The sequence below is a fragment of the Cetorhinus maximus genome, chromosome 11 (assembly GCF_964194155.1).
Source record: "Cetorhinus maximus chromosome 11, sCetMax3.hap1.1, whole genome shotgun sequence".
Taxonomy (NCBI): Eukaryota; Metazoa; Chordata; class Chondrichthyes; order Lamniformes; family Cetorhinidae; genus Cetorhinus; species Cetorhinus maximus.
Window position 1 is genome coordinate 110,224,987 of NC_135889.1, and position 23,402 is coordinate 110,248,388.

A 23,402-nucleotide genomic window follows, 5' to 3' on the forward strand; every position below is an offset into this window, starting at 1 on the left:
GACAGAGAGAGAGAGAGAAAGGCCAGAGAGAGAGAAAGACCAGAGAGAGAGAGAAAGGCCAGAGAGAGAGAGAAAGGCCAGAGAGAGAGAGAAAGGCCAGAGAGAGAGAGAGAGAGGCCAGAGAGAGAGGCCAGAGAGTGAGAGAGAGGCCAGAGAGAAAGAGAGAGAGAGAGAGGCCAGAGAGAGAGAAAGGGGCCAGAGAGAGAGAGGCCAGAGAGAAAGAGAAAGGGGCCAAAGAGAGGGGGAAAGGGGCCAGAGAGAGAAAGGGGCCAGAGAGAGAGAGAGAGAGAGAGAGAGAGTGAGTGTGTGTGTGCGTGAGAGAAAGGGGCCAGAGAGCGATCGAGCGAGAGAAAGGATTCAGAGAGCGAGCGAGACAGAGAGCGAGACTGAGAGGCCAGATAGAGAGAGAGAGAGAGAGAGAGAAAGGGATAGAAAGGGGCTAGAGGGAGAGAGAGAGGCCTGAGAGAGAGAGAGAGGGAGAGAGAGGCCAGAAAGAGGGAGGGAAGAGGGAGGGGAGAGAGAGAGAGAGAGAGATGGAGAGAGAGAAAGGGGTCAGTGATAGAGAGGGGGGAGAGAGAGGGGTCGAGTGAGAGAGAGGAGTCGAGTGAGAGAGGGTGGGGTCGAGTGAGAGAGGGTGGGGTCGAGTGACAGAGTGAGGGGTGGAGTGAGAGCGAGAGGGGTGGAGTGAGAGTGAGAGGGGTGGAGTGAGAGCGAGAGGGGTGGAGTGAGAGCAGAGGGGTGGAGTGAGAGCGAGAGGGGTGGAGTGAGAGCGAGAGGGGTGGAGTGAGAGCGAGAGGGGTGGAGTGAGAGCGAGGGGGTGGAGTGAGAGCGAGAAGGGTGGAGTGAGAGCGAGAGGGGTGGAGTGAGAGAGAGGGGTGGAGTGAGAGAGAGAGGGGTGGAGTGAGAGAGAGAGGGGTGGAGTGAGGGGTGGAGTGAGAGAGAGAGAGAGGGGTGGAGTGAGAGAGAGGGGTGGAGTGAGAGAGAGAGGGATGGAGTGAGAGAGAGAGGGGTGGAGGGTGAGAGAGAGAGGGGTGGAGTGAGAGAGAGAGGGGTGGAGTGAGAGGGAGGGGTGGAGTGAGAGAGAGAAAGAGAAAGGGGTCAGTGATAGAGAGGAGGGAGAGAGAGAGGCGAGTGAGAGATAGAGAGAGAGAAAGAGAAAGAAAGAAAAGGGGCCAGAGAGAGGACAGAGAGAGAGAGGCCAAGAGAAAGGGAGAGAGAGAGGCCAGAGGGAGAATGAGAGAGAGGTTGAGAGAGAATGTGGTCGAGAGAGAGGCCAGAGAGAGAGAGAGAGAGAGAGAGAGAGAGAGAGAGAGAGAGAGAGATAGAGAGGCGAGAGAGAGAGAGAGAAAGGGGCCAAACAGAGAGAGAGAAAGAGGGAGAGGAAGGGGCCAAATAGAGAGCGAGAGAGAGGGTGAGGAATGGGGCCAAACAGAGAGCGAGAGAGAGGAGAAGGGGCCAGAGAGAGAGAGAGGCCGAAACAGAGAGAGGGGGGGGGGGCAAACAAAGAGAGAGAGAGTGGAAGGGGCCAGAAAGAGAGAGAGAGGGGTCAGAGTGCGAGAGGTCAGAGTGCGAGAAAGAGAGAGGTCAGAGAGCACGAGGCATTTAGAGCGAGAGGCCAGAAAGCGTGAGAGAGAGAGAGGCCAGAGCACGAAAGAGAGAGAGGCCAAAGAGAGAGAGAAGCTAGAGAGGGGGAGAGAGAGTCCAGAGAGGGAGAGAGAGAGAAAGGGGCCAGAGAGAGAGAGAGAGAGAGAGAGAGGCCAGAGAGAGAGAGAGAGAGGCCAGAGAGAGAGAGAGAGAGGCCAGAGAGAGAGAGAGAGGCCAGAGAGAAAGGGGCCAGAGAGAGAGAGAAAGGGGCCAGAGAGAGAGAGAAAGGGGCCAGAGAGAGAGAGAAAGGGGCCAGAGAGAGAGAGAAAGGGGCCAGAGAGAGAGAGAAAGGGGCCAGAGAGAGAGAGAAAGGGGCCAGAGAGAGAGAGTGAGTGTGTGTGTGTGTGCGTGAGAGAAAGGGGCCAGAGAGCGATCGAGAGAAAGGATCCAGAGAGCGAGTGAGACAGAGAGAGCGAGAATGAGAGGCCAGAAAGAGAGAGAGAAAAAGAGAGAAGCCTGAGGGAGAGAGAGGCCAGAAAGAGAGAGGGAGAGAGAGAGAGGGGGAGAGAGAGAGGGGGAGAGAGAGGGGCCAGAGAGAGAGAGAGAGAGAGAGAGAGGCCACAGAGAGAGAGAGAGAGGCCACAGAGAGAGAGAGAGAGAAAGGGGTCAGTGATAGAGAGTGGGAGAGAGAGAGGAGAGAGAGAGAGAGAGAGAGGGGTCAAGTGAGAGAGGGGTCGAGTGAGAGAAAGAAAAAGGGTCCACAGAGATAGAGAGAGAGAGGCCAGATAGAGAGAGAGAGAGAGAGAGAGGGGGTGGGGCCAGAGAGAGAGAGAGGGGCCTGAGAGAGAGAGGGGCCTGAGAGAGAGAGGGGGAGAGAGAGGCCAGAAAGAGAGAGGGAGAGAGGGGGGAGGGAGAGAGAGGACAGAGAGAGAGAGAGAGAGAGGCCAGAGAGAGAGAGAGAGGCCAGAGAGAGAGAGAGAGAGAGAGAGGCCAGAGAGAGAGAGAGAGAGAAAGGGGCCAGAGAGAGAGAGAGAGAAAGGGGTCAGAGAGAGAGAGAGAGAGAAAGGGGTCAGAGAATGAGAGAGAGAGTGTGAGAGAGGTCAGAGAGCACGAGACAGAGAGAGAGGTCAGAGAGAGAGAAAGAAAAAGGGTCCACATAGAGAGAGAGAGAGAGAGAGAGGTCAGAGAGAGAGAGAATGGCCAGAGAGAGAGAGGGGGAGAGAGAGGCCAGAAAGAGAGAGGGAGAGAGAGAGAGGACAGAGAGAGAGAGAAAGGGGTCAGAGAGCGAGAGAGGGGGAGGAAGGGGCCAGGGGCCAGAGAGAGAGAGAGAGAAAGGGGTCAGAACGAGAGAGAGAGTGTGAAAGAGGTCAGAGAGCACGAGACAGAGAGAGAGGTCAGAGAGAGAGAAAGAAAAAGGGTCCACATAAAGAGAGAGAGAGAGGTCAGAGAGAGAGAGAGAGAGAGAGTGAGAGGCCAGAAAGAGAGAGAGAGAGAAAGGCCAGAGAGAGATAGAGAGAGAGAGAGGCCAGAGAGAGAGAGAGAGAGGCCTGAGAGCGAGAGAGGGGGAGGAAGGGGCCAGAGAGACCGAGAGAAAGGGGTCAGAGAGTGAGAGATCAAAGAGTACAAGACAGAGAGAGAGAGAGAGAGAGAGAGAGTGGGGTCAGAGAGCACAAGACAAAGAGAGGCCAGGGAGGAGAGAGAGATCAGAGAGAGAGAAAGAAAAAGGGTCCACATAGAGAGAGAGAAAGAGAGAGAGAGAGGCCAGAGAGAGAGAGAGAGAGAAATAGGCCAGAGAGAGAAAAGGGCCAGAGAGAGAAAGAGACAGAGAGAGAGAGAAAGGGGACAGAGCAAGAGAGAAAGGGGCTTGGGGGAGGAGAGAAGAGGTGGGAGGAGGGAAGGGGGTGGTGGGGAAGAGAGAAAACAGCATAAGTATGAGTGTCCACCTTGTGGAGACGTAGACTCTTTTTCACATTCAGGACACCCTCCATTGAGTTGTGTGGCACTACAATCATACTAAATATCTAATGGATCCAGCAACTCAAGACTGGGTATCCATGAGGCATTGAGAGCCATCAGCAACTGCATAATTGTCCTCATCCACAATCTGTAACCTCAAGGCTCGGCATATCCCCCACTCTACCACTGCCACCAAGCCAGGGGATCAATCCTGGTTCAATGAGTGCAGGAAGGCATGCCAGGAGCAGCACAGATGTACCCAAAAATGAGGTGTCAACCTGGTGAAGCTACAATACAGGACTACTCGCATGCAAAAGAGCCTTAAGCAGCATGCAATAGACAGAGCTAAGCAATTCCACTGTCAATAGATCAGATCTAAGCTCTGCAGTCCTGCCACATCCTATCTGAAATGGTGGTAGACAATTAAACAAATTACTGGAGGAAGGTGCTCCATAAAGATCCCCATCTTCAATGATGGGGGAGCCCAGCATATCAATGCAAAAGATAAGGCTGAAGCATTTGCAACAATCTTCAGCCAGAAGTGCCAAATAGATGATCCATCTCAGCCTCCTCTGGAGGTCCCCAGCATTACTGATGCTAGTCTTCAGCCAATTCGATTCACTCTGCGTGATATCACAAAGCAGCTGAAGGCACTGGATACTGCAAAGGCTATGGGCCTTGACAATATTCCAGCAATAGTAGTGAAGGCTTGTGCTCTAGACCTTGCCATGACACTAGCCAAGCTGTTCCAGTACAGCTACAACACTGGCATCTATCTGGCAACGTGGAAAATTCTCCAGGTATATCCTGTACACAAAAAGCAGGAGAAAATGAACCCGGCTAATTACCATCCCATCAGTCTACTCTCAGTCATCAGGGAAATAATGGAAGGGGTCATTAACAGTGCTATCAAGCGGCACTTGCTTAGCAATAACCTGCTCACCAACGCTCAGTTTGGGTTTCACTAGGGTCACTCAGCTTGCGACCTCATTACCACCTTGGTTCAAACATGGACAAAAGAGCTGAGCTCCAGAGATGAGGTGAGAGCGACTGCCCTTGACATCAAGGCTATATTTGACTGAGTATAGCATCAAGGAGCCTAAACAAAAGTGAAGTCAATGGGAATTAGGGGGAAAACTCTCCAATGGCTGGAGTCATACCTTGCACAAATTAAGAAGGCTGTGGTTGCTGGATATCAATCATTTCAGTTCCAGGACATCACTGCAGGAATTCCTCAGGGTAGTGTCCTAGGCCCAACCATCTTCAGCTGCTTCATCACAGAATCACAGTGCAGAAGAGGCCCTTCGGCCCATCAAGTCTGCACCTGAGAAACACCTGACCTACCTACCTAATCCCATTTACCAGCACTTGGCCCATAGCCTTGAATGTTATGACGTGCCAAGTGCTCATCCAGGTACTTTTTAAAAGGATGTGAGGCAACCCGCCTCTACCACCCTCCCAGGCAGTGCATTCCAGACCGTCACCACCCGCTGGGTAAAAAAGTTTTTCCTCACATCCCCCCTAAACCTCCTGCCCCTCACCTTGAATTTGTACCGCCTTGTGACTAACCCTTCAACTAAGGGGAACACCTGCTCCCTGTCCATGCCCCTCATAATCTTGTACACCTCGATCAGGTCGCCCCCTCAGTCTTCTCTGCTCCAATGAAAACAACCCAAGTCTATCCAACCTCTCTTCATAATTTAAATGTTTCATCCCAGGCAACATCCTGGTGAATCTCCTCTGCAGCCCCTCCAGTGCAATCACATCCTTCCTATAATGTGACGACCAGAACTGCACACACTACTCCAGCTGTGGCCTCACTAAGGTTCTATACAACTCTAATATGACCTCCCTACTTTTGTAATCTATGCCTCGATTGATAAAGGCAAGTGTCCCATATGCCTTTTTCACCACCCCACTAACATGCCCCTCTGCCTTCAGAGATCTATGGACACACGCCAAGGTCCCTTTGTTCCTCATAACTTCCTAGTGTCATGCTGTTCATTGAATACTTCCTTGTCAAATTACTCCTTCCAAAGTGTATCACCTCACAATTTTCAGAGTTAAATTCCATCTGCCACTTATCTGCCCATTTGACCATCCCATCTATATCTTCCTGTAGCCCAAGATGCTCAACCTCACTGGCCAATCTTTGTATCATCCGTAAACTTACTAATCCTGCCCCCCACATAGTCATCTAGGTCGTTTATATAAATGACAAATAATAGGGGACTGAGCACATATCGCTGTGGTACGCCACTGGTCCGCAGACAGAGGGCACGAGAGAGGGCGCGAGAGGGGGTGCACGGGAGGGTGGGAGAGAGGGCGCACGGGAGGGCGAGAGAGAGAGCGCGAGGGCACAGAAGAGGGAGGGCGCGCGCCGGAGAGGGCGCCGCAGAGGGAGGGCGCCAGAGAGGGCGCCACAGAGGGAGGGCGCCAGAGAGGGCGCCGCAGAGGGAGGGCGCCGCAGAGGGAGGGCGCCAGAGAGAGCGCCGCAGACGGAGGGCGAGAGAGAGAGCGCCGCAGACGGAGGGCGAGAGAGAGAGCGCCGCAGACGGAGGGCGAGAGAGAGAGCGCCGCAGACGGGGGGCGAGAGAGAGAGCGCCGCAGACGGAGGGCGAGAGAGAGCGCGCCGCAGACGGAGGGCGAGAGAGAGAGCGCCGCAGACGGAGGGCGAGAGAGAGAGAGTGCCGCAGACGGAGGGCGAGAGAGAGAGAGCGCCGCAGACGGAGGGCGAGAGAGAGAGCGCCGCAGACGGAGGGCGAGAGAGAGAGAGTGCCGCAGACAGAGGGCGAGAGAGAGAGAGCGCCGCAGACGGAGGGCGAGAGAGAGAGCGCCGCAGACAGAGGGCGAGAGAGAGAGCGCCGCAGACAGAGGGCGAGAGAGAGAGAGCGTCGCAGACGGAGGGCGAGAGAGCGCTGCAGAAGGAGGGCGAGAGAGAGAGCACCGCAGACGGAGGGCGAGAGAGTGCCGCAGACGGAGGGCGAGAGAGACAGCGCTGCAGACGGAGGGCGAGAGAGAGAGCGCCGCAGACGGAGGGCGAGAGAGAGCGCCGCAGACGGAGGGCGAGAGAGAGAGCGCTGCAGACGGAGGGCGAGAGAGAAAGCGCCGCAGACGGAGGGCGAGAGAGAGTCTGCCGCAGACGGAGAGGGAGAGACAGAGAGAGACGGAGAGAGCCAGAGGGAGACAGAGAGAGAGTCCCAGAGAGTGATGGAGAGAGAGAGAGAGGGAGGGAGGACAAGAGAAAGACGGAGGAGGGAGAAACTAGTCACACTGAATCTTGGGAAGGGCTGCTAGTGTAGGTTGAGTTGGAGCTAAGGAAACAGTACTGTTTACATCTGACCAGCCCAAAAACCATCCATGTACCACTGCTGTTTTATAGCCTTTAGCCAGATTCTAATCAATATTTCCTTTAATAGTACTTGCTTCAATTTTAACAAGGTGCTTGTGTCACTCATCAAATACTTTGTAAAAATCCATCAGCCCGAGTGCTGTCCCATGTGTTAGTAACCAAAAATGCATCATAACTAATGGCTAAGCATAAGAGGAGCATTGGGCACCGTCACGAATGTGATCTCAAGACTCATATTTGCACCTCCGTACTCATGATTGCTTTAACCTTTTTTGTTAAAATGGGAAGATGAAAAGCAGAGAGCAGGTGTTTTCCTTTTGCGTACTGTGTGGCATTACTACTTTGATTACTGCTTAATGGCTATCTGCTAAAATGGTGGGTAACACCAGTGCAAAAGCTAACAGCAGCAACCATGTATGGAGAGGGAAACCATCACTGTGGGCAGTTCGACCTAATCAGAATAACTGCTTAAGGCCAGCGAAAGAAAGCAAGTTCAACAAATGCTGAGCAACTCTCAAAGAAGACATCATACCAAAAAGCAAGCAGCATCCAGATGGATTGCAGAGGAGGCTCTGATGTCTCTCACTGCCGATAGCCATGACACGCACAGTCATCCAATGAAGCCAAAGAACCACTCACAACTGCCGGACAAATCCTAGAAGCCTCACCAAGATGTGCTGTGACTGATAAATGCATGCCAGGATTGCAAGTTTTAGTGAGAGAAGCACTGCACACTTTTAAGTCTTACTTTAATTCTTAGGCTCATTCAAAGAACTCCAGCTTTTGCTACACCCCATCGTATGGTAAAACATCTAATTCATACCTTCATCAGTTCAAAAGTTTCCCACTGCTTATGTGACATCACTAACCCAAGGAATTTTACCAGCCCTGTGACGATAGGCTTGGAGATGGAGATTGATAAAATGCTGGTGGGGCGTATTGGAGCAGAACCTGACGATTTTCTGCTGCTATACAAATTTCCTGAAAAATTGGGCAGCAGGACCAAGAATGCTCAGGCAAGCAGTTGGAAAGCAACTGAGGTTGTTAAACAGCCAAAACAAAAACAGAATTACCTGGAAAAACTCAGCAGGTCTGGCAGCATCGGTGGAGAAGAAAAGAGTTGATGTTTCGGGTCCACACGACCCTTCAACATAACTGAAGTATAGTTAGGAGAGAGGTGAAATATAAGCTGGTTTAAGGTGGAGGGCGGGGGGAGAGAAGTTGAGGGTGGGGTGGTTGTAGGGACAAGCAAGCAGTGACAGGAGCAGATAATCAAAAGATGTCACAGACAAAAGGATCAAAGAGGTGTTGAAGGTGGTGGATATTATCTAAGAAAAGTGCTAATTAAGAATAGATGGCAGGACACTCAAGGTACAGCTCTAGTGGGGGTGGGGTGGAAAGATTGACAAGGTATTAGTTGTAGATTTAAAAATAATGGAAATAGGTGGGAAAAGAAAAATCTATATAAATTACTGAAAACAAAAAAAAAGGGAGGGGGAGGAAACGGGGTGGGGATGGGGGGAGGGGGAGTTTAAGATCTAAAGTTGTTGAATTCAATATTCAGTCCGGAAGGCTGTAAAGTGCCTAGTCGGAAGATGAGGTGCTGTTCCTCCAGTTTGCGTTGGGCTTCACTGGAACAATGCAGCAAGCCAAGGACAGACATGTGGGCAAGAGAGCAGGGTGGAGTGTTAAAATGGCAAGCGACAGGGAGGTTTGGGTCTTTCTTGCGGACAGACCGCAGGTGTTCTGCAAAGCGGTCGCCCAGTTTGCGTTTGGTCTCTCCAATGTAGAGGAGACCGCATTGGGAGCAACGAATGCAGTAGACTAAGTTAGGGGAAATGCAAGTGAAATGCTGCTTCACTTGAAAGGAGTGTTTGGGGCCTTGGATGGTGAGGAGAGAGGAAGTGAAGGGGCAGGTGTTGCATCTTCTGCGTGGGCATGGGGAGGTGCCAGAGGTGGGGGTTGAGGAGTAGGGGGTGATGGAGGAGTGGACCAGGGTGTCCCGGAGGGAACGATCCCTACGGAATGCCGCCGGGGGGGGTGAAGGGAAGATGTGTTTGGTGGTGGCATCATGCTGGAGTTGGCGGAAATGGCGGAGGATGATCCTTTGAATGCGGAGGCTGGTGGGGTGATAAGTGAGGACAAGGGGTCATGTTTCTGGGAGGGAGGAGAAGGCGTGAGGGTGGATGCGCGGGAGATGGGCCGGACACGGTTGAGGGCCCTGTCAACGACTGTGGGTGGAAAACCTCGGTTAAGGAAGAAGGAGGACATGTCAGAGGAACTGTTTTTGGAGGTAGCGTCATCAGAACAGATGCGACGGAGGCGAAGGAACTGAGAGAATGGGATGGTGTCCTTACAGGAAGCGGGGTGTGAGGAGCTGTAGTCGAGGTAGCTGTGGGAGTCGGTAGGCTTGTAATGGATATTGGTGGACAGTCTATCATCAGAAATTGAGACAGAGAGGTCAAGGAAAGGAAGAGAAGTGTCAGAGACGGACCATGTGAAAATGATGGAGGGGTGGAGATTGGAAGCAAAATTAATAAATTTTTCCAGGTCCCGACGAGAGCATGAAGCAGCACTGAAGTAATCATCGATGTACCGGAGAAAGAGTTGTGGGAGGGGGCCGGAGTAGGACTGGAACAAGGAATGTTCCACATACCCCATAAAGAGACAGGCATAGCTGGGGCCCATGCGGGTATCCATAGCCACACCTTTTATTTGGAGGAAGTGAGAGGAGTTAAAGGAGAAATTGTTCAGTGTGAGAACTAGTTCAGCCAGACGGAGGAGAGTAGTGGTGGATGGGGATTGTTCGGGCCTCTGTTCAAGGAAGAAGCTAAGGGCCCTCAGACCATCCTGGTGGGGGATGGAGGTGTAGAGGGATTGGACATCCAGTTGAGTGTGATTTTGAAGTGCCTTTTAAATTTTCAATGGGGCATAAGGGGGTTCCATGGAGAGTCAGCAGCTCACTTGCTCGTATGAAGCAAGAGCTCAACGACAGGTGAGTGCTGGCTGGAAATGGCAGCCATTGAGTTTGGCTGCAACAGGCAGGCTGAGGTTCAGATAAGTCAAAGTTTGTACATTTGGAGAGATTACAGAGTGTGAACCCATGTCAGTTAGCAGTTAATGGAAGTGTGTCTCAGAGATCCACTTCAGCAAGTGAAGGCAGCTCTAGGGGGTTGAGAGGCACTGAGCTGTGAAGGCTTCAAATCACAGTGGGTGCTCCGCACTCTGAATTTGACTCCTTCACTGAGGAGGAAAGTGGGAAAGATAAAGAGACAGATTCAGCCACATGGAATGGGGCTGCAGAGGATAGCACCAGCGCCACGAGGGTGCGATGGAGGTACATAGGACAATAATGCATGCTGATGTTCACAGAAGGTGCTACCCAGCAGAAATGGGATTACTGACAAAAGGTTTAGCTTCGTGGGGACAGAGCGCCAGTGTCTCAGAAGTTTGTCTGTCCAGGCACGTGGTAGCAGACCTGTGTAGAATGCTGGAGAAGGAGTTGAGCCCAGTGTGATGTGGTGGCTACCCACTGCCTGCGGCAGCGAAGGTGACCAGGGCACTCAACTTTTATGCTTCGGACTTCTTCCAGGGGTACTGACCTGAAATTTTAACACTTTCTCTCTCAACAGGTGCTGCCTGACCTGCTGAATATTTATAGCATTTTCTATTTTTATTTCACATTTCTAGCACCTGCAATATTTTGCTTTTGTCCTTCCAGGGATCATCTGGAGATGCATGTGGGATCTCTAGGTCAGTGGCCTATCGCTGCATCAGCTATCTGCTGCTTTGCTGATGAGGCTCCCAATCAGTGGGGGAAGCTGAAAAGCACTGGCCCTTTCCTCAATCCTCTCTATTTCCTTTGCATTTTTGAGGTACTGAGCACACACCCAGTAGAGGGTCATCACCATTCTTATACTTCAACTCTAACAGGATCAATTCAGCTTTTGTATCATGTTCCGTATCATTCTTGTGTTCTTGCGCAGTTTTTAATCCCACTCCATCATTTCAGAAACTTTTATAACCAGGAATTTTTAGCTCCATTGAGAAAGATTCTTACAAAGGCTCCATGAACCATTTCATCTCCACTAACAAAAAATGTACAATGAAAGCAATATGCCAACTGATTACATTGTTATTTTACCGTATGGAATAAGCAAATCCATCAAAAGATTTCACAAGCAGACATCAGTACAGTATTATTCCAACTATGCAGCAATAGTTACATACGTTATGCTGATCTCTTTTAATAATGTCAGTATTTAATAAACATTGTTATTCGTAAAAAAAACCCCCTTCTATTATGATATAAACATTACATCTTACCTCGCAAATACCCTGTCTTTGTTTGCTTTCTCTTTTCCATATTGCACAGACTGGACCTCTGTCCTCCCACTGCAAATAAAAAGCAAATTCAAAATTTCAAATATACTGAACTCACTTTAAATCGCAGTAGTCTTAATTTTCCAATTTTATTCTAATGTATGACAAGAATATGCAGGATGCACTTAGCAATTTTACAATGCCAACTTCTAAACAGCTTACATTTATGGTGAGAGTATGCAAAAGTTAGGAGTGCACTCACTACTAAATGGTGATACCTTGACCTCTCTCAGCCAACTGCCTGTTCCATAAAGTTGTGTATATTTTGATCCAACATTTGAGTTGCATTGTATCATGCAATATGTGGCAAAAGATTTATAGAAGACTGTGTTGTAAACTGAAATATTTGCAAGCTCAACACCAGTTTGGAACCAATGCTAGATAAAGGTTTGTTTCCTGCCATATGGAGCAGTACGCAGAACTAACAGATCTTGATTTTGAAAATGAACTTGCCTAGACATTTTCAAAGCATTAACAACTTCTGTATCATTTGAGTCAGCAATAAGCCCTCCACAATCTTTCATTGCTTGAGTTGTAAACATTTTATTTTTCTGATTTTGGCAACTTGGGTTTATATTAAACATGAAAAATCTTAAACTTTCCCGTAAAGTGCAACAAAGTCGCTGTTATATAGACAGGTTAAGCGAGTGAGCAAAAACATGGCAGATGGAATATAATATGGGAAAGTGTGAGGTTATGCATTTTGGGAGGGAGAATACAAGAGTTGAATATTATTTAAGTGGAGAGATTTGGGGGTCCTCATGCATGAATCCCAAAGAGCTAGCATACAAGTTCAGCGGGTAATCTGGAAGGCAAATGGAATGTTGGACTTTATTTCAAAGGGAATGGAGTATAAAAATAGGGAAGTCTTGTTAAGACTATACAAAGCACTAGTTAGACCACACCTAGAATACTGTGTACAGTTTTGGTCCCCTTATCTAAGAAAAGATATACTGACATTGGAGGCAGTCCAGAGAAGGTTCACTAGGTTGATCCCGGGGATGGAGGGATTTTCTTAGGAGGAGAGGTTGAGTAGGTTGGGTCTGTACTCATTGGAGTTTAGAAGAATGAGAGGTGACCTTATTAAAATATATAAGATTCTTAGGGGTCTTGACAAGGTAGATGCTGAGAGGTTGTTTCGCCTTGCAGGAGAGTCTAGGACCTGAGATCATAATCTCAGAGTAAGTGGGCGCCCATTTAAAACAGAGATGAGGAGGAATTTCTTCTCTCAGAGGGTAGTCAATCTGTGGAATTCTTTACCGCAGAGGGCTGTAGAGGCTGGGTCGTTAAGTATATTCAAGGCTGAAATAGACAGATTTTTAATTAGTAAGGGAATCAAGGGTTATGGGGAAAATGCAGGAAAGTGGAGTTGAGGATTATCAGATCAGCCATGATCTCATTGAATGGTGGTGCAGACTCGATGGGCTGAATGGCCTACTTCTGCTCCTATGTCTTATGGTCTTATGGCTTTCAATTGCTTGACATATAATAAGAAGTTTTTGATCTGGCCAGATGCTAAAAGTGACCACTGTAGTTTGTTGGATTGGATTTGATAATTACATTACTGACGAAACACAAGATTGCATTCTCACAGCCAGCCATACAGTAGGGAATTCTGAACTCAAGACTTACTGAAGTTAAAGGACTAAAATTAATTGCAACAAAAAATAAAGTCAAAAAACGTTCAAGTCCAGAAGAGAACCTTGTTTTAAAGTTTCTGCTTGTGACTGGGTAGGTTTCTGGATAGGTAAGTGAATTGCCATATTTTGATACAGCACAGAAGGGGACTGAAAGACCCCCAACGCACTCCAATAAAAGCTGAGCCACCGTATAAATTAAAACAACTGACCAGTATAAACACTCATTTGCTTCAGCAAATATCAACAAGTCAGGCCATAACCTAATCAAAAATTGTTATTCCAATCGAAAGCTTATTGCTGAAGTGGTCCAGATGGAATGCATCCTGGATTGCTATAAGAAGCAAAGGTAGAAATAACAGGGGCATCAAACACAATCTTTCAAACCTCACAGGGCACAGGAGTAGTGTCGGAGGGCTGATAATATTATACCACTATTCAAGAAAGTAGACAGTGATAAACCAGGAAAGTACAAATCAATCAGCCTAACGTCTGTGGTGGGGAAGTAGTGGAAAACATTATCATGGACAAAATAAACTTTCACCTGGAAAGTCATGGGTTAATTAAGGAGGGGCAGCATGAATTTGTTAAAAGCAAATCATACCAGCCTTGATTTAATTCTTTCATAAGTTAACAGAGAAGGTTGGTCAAAGTAGTGCAGCAGGTGTTATATATGTGGACTTTCAGAACACATTTGATAATAGGTTTCTTTTGTGATATTTTAAGTAGAAGGATGCCCATGGTATTAAGGGGAAATACAGAATGGATACAAAATAGGTTCTGTGACAGCAGGCAAAAAGGTGGTGGCAGATAGATTCTTTTCCAGTCTGAGAGGTAGTTTGCAGTGATGTTTGCTAAGGGTCAGTTTTGGCTCCATTACTCTTTTTAATTTTTATAAATGACCCAGACTCAAGTGCAGGGAGCAGCATTATAAAGTTTGCAGCTGATACAAAACTTAGCAAAGTAGTCGATCATGATGAGGATAGTTACAGAATTGAGAATGGCTTAGACAGGATGGTGAAATGGTTAGAAGCCTGATAGATTGAGTTCAATGAAGATAAGTGTGAAGTGATCCACTCTGGGAGGACTAATATGGAAAGACACTATAATAAAAGTGGCAAGATTTTGAAAAGTGTAGATGAGCTGAGGCACTGGTGTCCATATGCAGAAACCCTTAAAGGCTACAGGATAAATTGCTATGGTGGTTAAAAAAATTTGAGTTATATTGGCTCATAAACAGAGGAGTTAAATGTAAAAGCAGAGAGGTCATGTTGGACTTAATAAATCAGTAATTAGACCTCAGCTGGAGTATTGTTGACAATTCTGGCACCACAATTCAGGAAATATGTAAAGACCTAAGACCTAAGACCAGTGCTGAGGAATTTCAGTTATGAGGAGAGGCTGGGAAAGTTGCACCCTTCTTCTTGGAACAAAAATGACCTAATAGGAGGTTTGAGATGACGAAATGTTTTGAGAAAGTAAACAGAGAAAAATAATTCCCTCTAGCAACTCAATGACTAGAGGTCGTAGATTCAAAATCATTGGAAAAAAATCTAGAGGACCTGTTCCACCTGAAAGTGGTGGAAGCTAATTCAATAAATAATTTTAAAAGGGAATCAGGTTGTACTTGAAGAGGAGGAACTTCTAGGGGGAAAAAAAGCAGGGATGGAGGGCTAAGCATAACTGCCCTTTCAAAGAGCCAGCACAGGCACAACAGACTGAATGGCCTCCTTCCTTGCTGAAAGTTTCTATGACCCTATGAAAAGCTGAAATCATGGCACTTTACTGTATACCTTTAATGGCTTTGCTGGTAACTAATAAGTGATAAATCTTTAGCACCTACCAGTATCGGAACTTTGAACCCAATGTAAAGTAATGTGCAAAAAAGTTCTTCTGTGGAGGTACTGGTCTTTCTAGCCGGAAGAATGTATGATGCTCCACACAAGCCTTCCACAAATTCTTACAAGCTCGGTAGTTCCCCATATTAAACCCTAGTAATGTTTCTCTTGAGTCATGCTGATAGAGAAAAAGTTGAGAAGGTTAATGGACTAAGTACAAATATTTCTTTAGAATCTCTGTTCAGTTTGGTTAGCAATGTCAAAAAAAGACAGACTAGTCTCATTTTTTTTTTAAAGAAGGTTCCACTTGGCCAATATGATTAGTCAACAATGTCAAGGAGTAAGTGGGCAATTACACCACTTTTTAAATAAAAAAAATTGTATTCTGGGGTCTTAAGCATAGATGTATAGAAAATTTTAGCAAGAAGATTCATAAATTTGCTACAGTCGAGCATCAATTTGTGGAATACTAACGACCTGTACATTAAAATTGCTCAATCTTCTGGCTATAATGCTAGGCAAGGCTTAACCCCAACATTATTAGCTAGGTTATTGATTTAGTATATGTTTGCATCACCAGCTCCCATGCACTGCTTTTGTGCAGTAGCCACATAACTTGAATTAAACTTGTCAGATTGGCTCAGACAGGCCACTGGTAAGATCTGTCTTAGTGACTGTGGCAAGTTTACTTTAGCATTGCATGAGTCCCACTGATCAGCAACATCAATATACCATCAATTCAATGTAAAAGCAGCATCAGAATTAGCATCAGCAGCACAGGAACAGGTCATTTAGGATCCACACCAGTGTTCACACAAGCATCCTCCCACTCTAATTACCCACTTCCCATCCTACACCCTTGTCCCACTATTCCCCTTTCTCTCATGTCATGCAAACATCCCTTTAAATGCATCATGGCTATTTTCTTGACTCTCTCAAAGGCAAAGGGAATAAGAGGGACATGGCAGCAGGACAATGGCTAGTGCAAGACATATGCATTGAATGCTGATGCTATAGTTCCCTTTGAGGAAAATTACTTTCCCTTAAAGTCAAATTCATTAGCTTCCACCCAGATAGCTGTAATAATTAAAAGAAGCAAACTGCAGCCAATAGGTTAATCTGTCTCTTTTTTTCAGATACTGATGGACCTGCTGTGTATTTCCAACACCTTGATTTTTTTCAGGTTCCAACATCCATAAAGTCATCATTTTATTTCTGAAATGGAACTAATATTAGTTTAGGAGATCATCTGTGTAGCCTTCTTTTTATTTACTTCAAAGAGAAGACACATGTGCAATTACAGGATAGGGGATTGATCCATGATGCCTCCCCTTCCCCATGGCAGTATGCTTACTCTATAAAATAGATTTCTGTTGATTAATTTCCTTTATGACCAAAGAATGCCTACTGGCTTTCTGCTGTTCTCACAGTACTTGACAGCTTCTAAAAATCCTGCCCCATAAAAAATGACATTACATATGCTCAGTCTTTTAATAGACTACAGTCACTCGAAATGGCAGAGATATGAAAATGTTGAAAATTAAATGGTTTAAGTAACTAAATTATGTATTTTATCTAGAATGTGCTTATAGCAGCATTTACTAAAACACTATAGGTATGAAATAGCATTATTATACAAAATCCAGAGTTTAAAATTTTAAATTTGCCAGCTCGGATCAATAATGCTTCCTTAAAAATAAGCTACTTAAAAAATGATTTTGTTCCTTAGAATTTTTCAACATTCAAAAAAAATCTAAGTTATGTCACCAGCATATATCTTGTTTGCATACATTTGTATAGAACAAATTACAACAGATCCATTACAATTCCTGCCATTCAGATCGGTATATAATTCACAGGACAGAGGCCAAGCAAACAAAAGGCCTCACTATCAAAACATTAACATGCACCAGTCATTAAACTGACACTAGTGCATTCAAATCAATTACTGATAATAGTCCCACATAAAACAAACATTCTTATAACAAAAGATCATATATTGAATGTTCTAATGATGTGTAAATTATTAGAATAAAAAGCTGCAAAATTTAATTGAGGCCATTCAACAGATCACTCAGCAAAACTAATGTTCCATCAAAATGTAACAGTCATCAATAGATGCCAAATTATGTTAAACCTGCAATATTAATTATTACTATGACTGACTTCACAAATGACTGATGTTGGACCGGTACCAGTTCTAGCAGTAAAATAAGATTTGCTGAGTTACTCGTTGAAATAATTTCCAACACATTAAAGCTGAGCTACGCTGTACATTTCAGTCTCAGAGGATGGAGAGCAAAACCTCATTTATAGGCTAAAACACCATGCAAAAACAAACTGGTTGATCTGTCTTGTAAAGTGGCTATTCCTATTTATAGACTTCCTAATGCACCACCCTGCGCATCACAATGTAACATGCACAAATTTCACTCAGCAAGCTATTTCCAGAATTTGGTTACTATTGAATGAATTTAAGGCTCATTGCCATCCAGTGACTCAGTAAGGCTCGATACATGCTTGTTTTCCCAAAACCATAATTCATATGCAGTTTAATTTGTTAATCCAACTGTGACTTGACCAGATGAGGTGGATTTTAACAAACTGCATTTTTCCAAAATTTTCATGCAATTTCTTTCTAGTTTTGCATTCTTCCTGTTACATACAGCCTTTGACAGTGCTGCAGTTCGGCAATGCCATACGAACCATTTTGATTTTCCAGCTGAGATTTGGAGCATATGTGGAGAATCTCCACTTTGAGATTACTACTCAACAATGTAGTACAGGATCCAAAAGGAAGATTCTCTCCAATTCATAAGTGAAACAAACAAGACTGTGATCACTGCCAGAAGTATTTAAGAATTGCAATTAGCAGAAAGATTTCTTTCATTTTTATCTGGAGAAAGTTACTTTTTAAAAATTCATTCATGGGATATGGGTGTCGCTAGCTAGGCCAGCACTTATTGCCCATCCCTAATTGCTCTCGAGGTAGTGGTAGTATGCCGCCTTCTTAAATCATGTGCAGGACATCAGGTGTAAGTACACCCCCAGTGCTGTCAGGAAGGGAGTTCAGGATTTTCATTCAGCAACAACGAAGGAATGATGATATGGTTCCAAGTCAAGGTGGTTTGTGGCTCGGAGGGGAACTTGCAGGTAATGGCATTCCCATGCATCTGCTGCCCTTGTCCTTCTAGGTGGTAGAGGTCATGGGTTTGGAAGTCACTATCGAAGGAAGTTTGACGGGTGGCTACAGTGCAACTTGTATACATTACACACTGCTGCCACTACTGTTATGACACAGCAGTTGGTAAAGGCTGAGTTGTTTAAATCCCAGAAGGAAACTTGAAACAACTGTCATCACCTATATTTCCAATTGGCATGTTTCAGTGCAGCTCAGAATTCAGGAATAAGACTACCGAGCTTCAAGAGGTTTTTTATATATAAAACTAAATTATACATTTATTAATTTACAACAAATTAAACACATACACATGTCTATAAATTACTACCATAATAACTTTTAAACAAATCCCCAAATTAATCACTCCCAGGTAAATCTCCACCAAAGCAACAGTAACCCATAGACTTTAACCAGACGCTAGGCAAAGCACCTTACAAATTCAAATTGAGGCTCCTTGCAATTTAGTTCCTTTGCAGACACAGTTGGAGGCTTACAGACTGGTTAGATCTCAAATGCTTCTACCTTACAAACAATCTCCTTTCCCTCTTTATACCTAGCTTCTCCTTTGAATGTAAATTTTCCATGGTATCTCTAGGCTTTTAACTTCACATCTTTTAACAAGAACATTTTCATCCCACTAATTTTATTAGTAATACAAACAAATTGCTTGGCATCTCCCAGCTAGGTGCAAGATTTTACTTCTACTCTTGAATGTTTTATTCAACAAATGCAAATGTACACTTTACCTTTTAACTTCCTTACTGTTTACCCATTTAACATCTCAAACTACTATACTTCAAAGCACAAGACAAGCTGGCTTTAATCCAATTAACACACACAGAGCCCACTACAACTCCATTTTAAAAATAATTTCCAATAATATTATAGACATTAATATCTCTTCATGACAGTGCACAGGTGGTAGAGGGAATAACTTTTATGGTGGTGGATGGGTACCAATCAAAAGGGCTGCTTTATCCTGGATGGCGTTTAGCTTGAGTGTTGTTAGAACTGCACTCATCCTGACTTGTGCCTTGTAGGTGGTGGACAGGCTTTGGGGAGTCATGAGGCGGAGTTACTTGCCGCAAAATTCCCAGCCTCTGATCTACTGTTGTAGCCATAGCATTTATATGGCTGGTCCATTTCAGTTTCTAGTCAACGGTAACCCCAGAATGTTGATAGTAGGGGATTCAGAGCTAGTAATGTCATTGAATGCCAAGGTGGGGGTTGGGGAAATGGTTAGATTCTCTTTTGTTGCAGACATTCATTACTCGTCACTTATCAACCCAAGCCTGAATGTTGTCCAGGTCTTTTTGCATATGGCCATGTACTGCTTCAGTATCTGAGGAATCATGAATGGTGAACATTATACGATCATCAGCAAACATTTCCACTTCTGACATAATGATGATGGGAGGTTATTGATGAAGTAGCTGAAAATGGTTGGGCTACAGAACAATGCCCTGAGGAACGCCTGCAGTGATGTCCTGGGACTGAGATGATTGATTTCCAACAAACACAACCATGTTTTCTTTGCTCTAGGCATGACTCCATACAGTGGGGTTCCTTCATCCCGCCGCAACGCTCCCTCCCCCCAAATTCCCACCGATTTTAGTTTTGCTAGGGCTCCTTGATGCCAGGCTCAGTCAAATGCTGCCTTGATGTTAAAGGCAGTCACTCTCACCTCACCTCACCTATGGAATTCAGGTCTTCTGTCCATGTTTGAACCACAGCTGTATGAGGTCTGGAGCTGAGTGGCCTTTGTGCAACCCAAGCTGAACATCAGTGAGCAGGTTATTGCTGTTTCTGTGCTGCATGATTGCAATGTCGTGACACCTTCCATCACTTTGCTGTTAACCAAGAGTAGACAGATTGGGCAGTAATTGGTCGGGTTGGATTTGTCCTGGTTTTTGTGGGCAGGGCGTACCTGGGCAAATTTCCATATTGCTGGGAAGATGCTAGTGCTGCAGATGTACTGAAACAGCTTATCTAGGGGCGCGGCTAGTTAAAGCACAAGTCCTCAATACTTTTGCCAGAATGTTGTCAGGGCCAATAGCCTTTGCAGTATCCAGTGCCTTCAGTTTTTCTTGATATCTTTTAAGCATAATAAAAGTAACACCAACAGACACAACTGTCCATACACACAAGCAGTACTAAATTCTGCACATGAAAATGATGCTCATGTAAATGAAAAAAATTCTTAAGGGCTGTATAAATCATAATCTAGAAAGGCACAGATAAATAAATAACAGCCAGCATGGATTTGTTAAGGGAGAGTTGTGTCTGACTAATCTGATGGATTTTTCTGAGACAACAAGAAGGAGGATCAACGAGAGTAGTGCACTTGATGCAGTCTACATGTATTTTAGCAGGCTCCTTTTGACAAGGTCCCGCAAGTCAGGCTGGTCAGAAAAGCAAAAGATTCATGTGATCCAAGGAAAGTGGAAAGATGGATCCAAAATTGACTGAGAGGCAGAAAGCAAAAGGTAATGGTTGATGAGTGTTTTTGTGACTGCAAGGCAGTGGGATTTCACAGGGTTCAGCGCTGGGTCCCTTGCTTTTTGTGATACATATCAATGATTTAGGCCTAAGTGTAGGGATGGGGGGAGGGAAGGGGGGCGGGGGAGTGAAAAAGTTGTTGGCTGCATGAAGATCCGTTGAGCTGGTCAGTTAGGTAGAAAAGTGGTAAATGGAATTCCATCAGAGAAGAGTGAAGCAATGGATTTGGGAAAGGCAAACAAGGCAAGGGAATAAATAATAAATAAAAATGCTGAGAAGTGTAGAGGAACATGTTCGCAGATCCCCGAACATAGCAGGACAGGTAGATAAGATAGTTAAAGGCGGCATATGACATATTTTCCTTTGTGGGCCGAGGCAGAAAGCGTATTAGCAGAGAGTTTATGCTAAAACTGTATAAAACACTAGTTATATCAGAGATCACTGTGTACAGAATGGAGAATTTTAGCTACTTGGAAAGATTGGATATGCTGGGGTTCCTTTCTTTGGAACATAGGAGGCTGCGGGAAGATTTAATTGAGGTGTATAAAATCACAAAGGCCTAGGTGGAATTGATAGGAAGGACCTATTTCCCTTAGCAGAGAGATCTATAGCCAGAGGACACAGAAGGATTAAAGGGGAGCTTGAGGAGATTTATTTTCACCCAGAGGTTGTTGGAAGTCTGAAACAATGGTAGAGGGAGAAACTTTGATTGCACTTAAAAAAAATACTTGGACATGCACTTGAGGTGCTGTAACCTACAGGGCTACAAAGGAATGTGAAGTGTGATTAGGCTAGATAGCTTTTATCTCAACTCACAGACATGAGGGGCTAAATGGAGTCTCTGTGCTGTAAGGTTTCTGTTATATTCTAACATACAGTTAACATTCGCGGCTTCCTCTTTTGCAAATTCGCTTATCTGCGCTAAAGTCTTTGTATACCAGTTCACCCATTGCAGGCCCAAATTCACTTATTTGTGGTTTTAAAAATAAAAAAATGAAGTAATCTTTAGAAATTGCAGAAAAAAAAACTGCCTAAATAAAGTTTTAAAAAAAGGAAGGTGTCCATTAAGTATTTCCTTCAGCCAGCCTCTTCCCCCACCCCCATGGCCCCAGCAGCAAGAACGCCCTTGGCTCCGAACTCAGTCCCCCTCCACTCTCAAGCAAAATACTGTAGCATGACAAGTTTTCCACTTTTCTTGTTTTATTAAACAATTTCTCCAGTAAATTTCTCAAATTTATTTAAAAAAAGTTTTTATTGCCTTTCATCCTTTATGCATGTAAAATTTTAAGATGACTGGAATCTACCTAATTGACTCCCATTGTAAAGTATGTTCGTTGCTCGTGGGCTTTCATGGGAACGTAACTCCCTTAACTGTACAAATGTTTCATTTGAATAGATACAATTGTTAAAATATATACATGAATAAAAGCATTCTGAATATGGTTCTGTAGTCTTATATCTCAAATATTTTTACACCCATTCTTCCTCTGTGCCTCTAAAATTACTTCTTCACTATCCATCAATACTGAGTCTGGTCAGTTAAATCAACTGCACCACAACATTGGTATAGATAATTGAGGGAGAAAGGTTAAAAGCCTCATCTTTTAGCAAGACTGCACACAAAGCCCATAATTGATATTGAAACTTTATTTTTCATGACAACATATCCTATTTGTATTTTGAACATGTTGGTCAGGGTTTTCTGTTTCTAAGCTGAGTCAGAGATCTCCTGCCCATCAAAGTAAATGAGTAGAATATCACAGTATGGCAAGCAAAATACCAGGCCATAAACTTAATTGCATATTTTTTCTAATGTCTCAGATTACTAATTTCCATACCTTGGCTAGGCCTCATTTATGATATAGTAGCCAGTTTTGATCCCCTCACAAATCAGGTGATAGTGAGGCTTTGGAAAAGGTTCAGAGAATGATTCCCAGATTAAAACATCTTTTTACTCTCCAGACCGACTTTGCATCTTTCAGGGGAGATTTGATTGAAGTCTGTGAAAAAACTACATACTGACAAATCATGTCAGTTAGATAGATTGGAGGGGACCAGGGGTCATGTATATAAATTATACAAGGGAAGGGACAGATTAGATGTTGGGGCTCCTATTGCCAGAGAATAGAATATAAGGCCTACGGAACAAGTTGAGGAGTTGTGCAGGGAATGCTGTTTCAGATGATCATTGGGGCTGCGATCACATCAGACAAAAGGTATCAGATCACCCAAGTCATGTTTAATGTGATATCCTAAACTGGTTTGATCATTTTGAAAGAAGTGAAAGGAGTTTTTCCTGAGTTTCTTTTAATTGAGTTTTTTGGCCTTTCCCAGGTCACTGCATGGAAGATAGGGCGTAAGGAGTCTCTTAAACTGGTGTATAGGTATCACAGCTGTATGGTACAAGATAGACACACCAGTTAGTACTTTTCTGTTCAATGTTTTTGTATAGATTCGCTTCATGCACAGTACTTAGGGTCATATGTTACTCTTTCTTCCTCAATGCTTGCAATTAAATTCAGTTAGCTACCGCATGTATATAGTGAGCATTAAAACTCATTGGAAGCAACTGCAAACCAGTTTGAAATGTGAAGCAACGTATGACCACATACAGAAATAGATTTGTATTTACCCAGTGTCCTGTTCACAGTTAATCTGTGACACACATCGAAATCAACTACTTATCTTTTATTGCTCCTTAAAGCTATTTCAGGCTAGAGACAGCAAAAACTATAAAGAGGGTTTACTTACCAATTCTCTTCTAAGCTGAATGAAGAACTGTTTGCATTTAAATGATATTTTTACAATCTTCAACCTATGTGAAAGGAAATGGTTAATATTAGTAATATTTCAAACACCATCTCAAGGAGTTTCATGCCTTAATTTTTAGAAAAAGGAACAGATTTATTCAACACCTTTCACAATCTCAGGATACTTTAAAGTGCTTCACAAGAAGTTAATTACTTTTGAAG

At 44.7% G+C, this 23,402-nt stretch overlaps 1 protein-coding gene across 4 annotated transcripts in view; it reads right to left on the bottom strand.

Annotated features, from left to right (window-relative positions):
• The window catches only part of ptpn4a (protein tyrosine phosphatase non-receptor type 4a), a 237,294-nt gene that overhangs the window by 99,584 nt on the left and 114,308 nt on the right, over positions 1 to 23,402 (bottom strand). For all 4 annotated transcript variants that reach the window (XR_013578008.1, XM_078552592.1, XM_078552590.1 and 1 more), the window contains exons 11-13: positions 23,182 to 23,245; positions 14,756 to 14,928; positions 11,219 to 11,287 (exon numbers count right to left, since the gene is read on the bottom strand). Coding sequence is in view for 3 of the 4 variants with exons in the window: in XM_078552592.1 (XP_078408718.1) it covers positions 11,219 to 11,287; positions 14,756 to 14,928; positions 23,182 to 23,245 (306 nt within the window). In the remaining variant the exon portion in view is untranslated. The remainder of the gene's footprint in view (positions 1 to 11,218; positions 11,288 to 14,755; positions 14,929 to 23,181; positions 23,246 to 23,402) is intronic.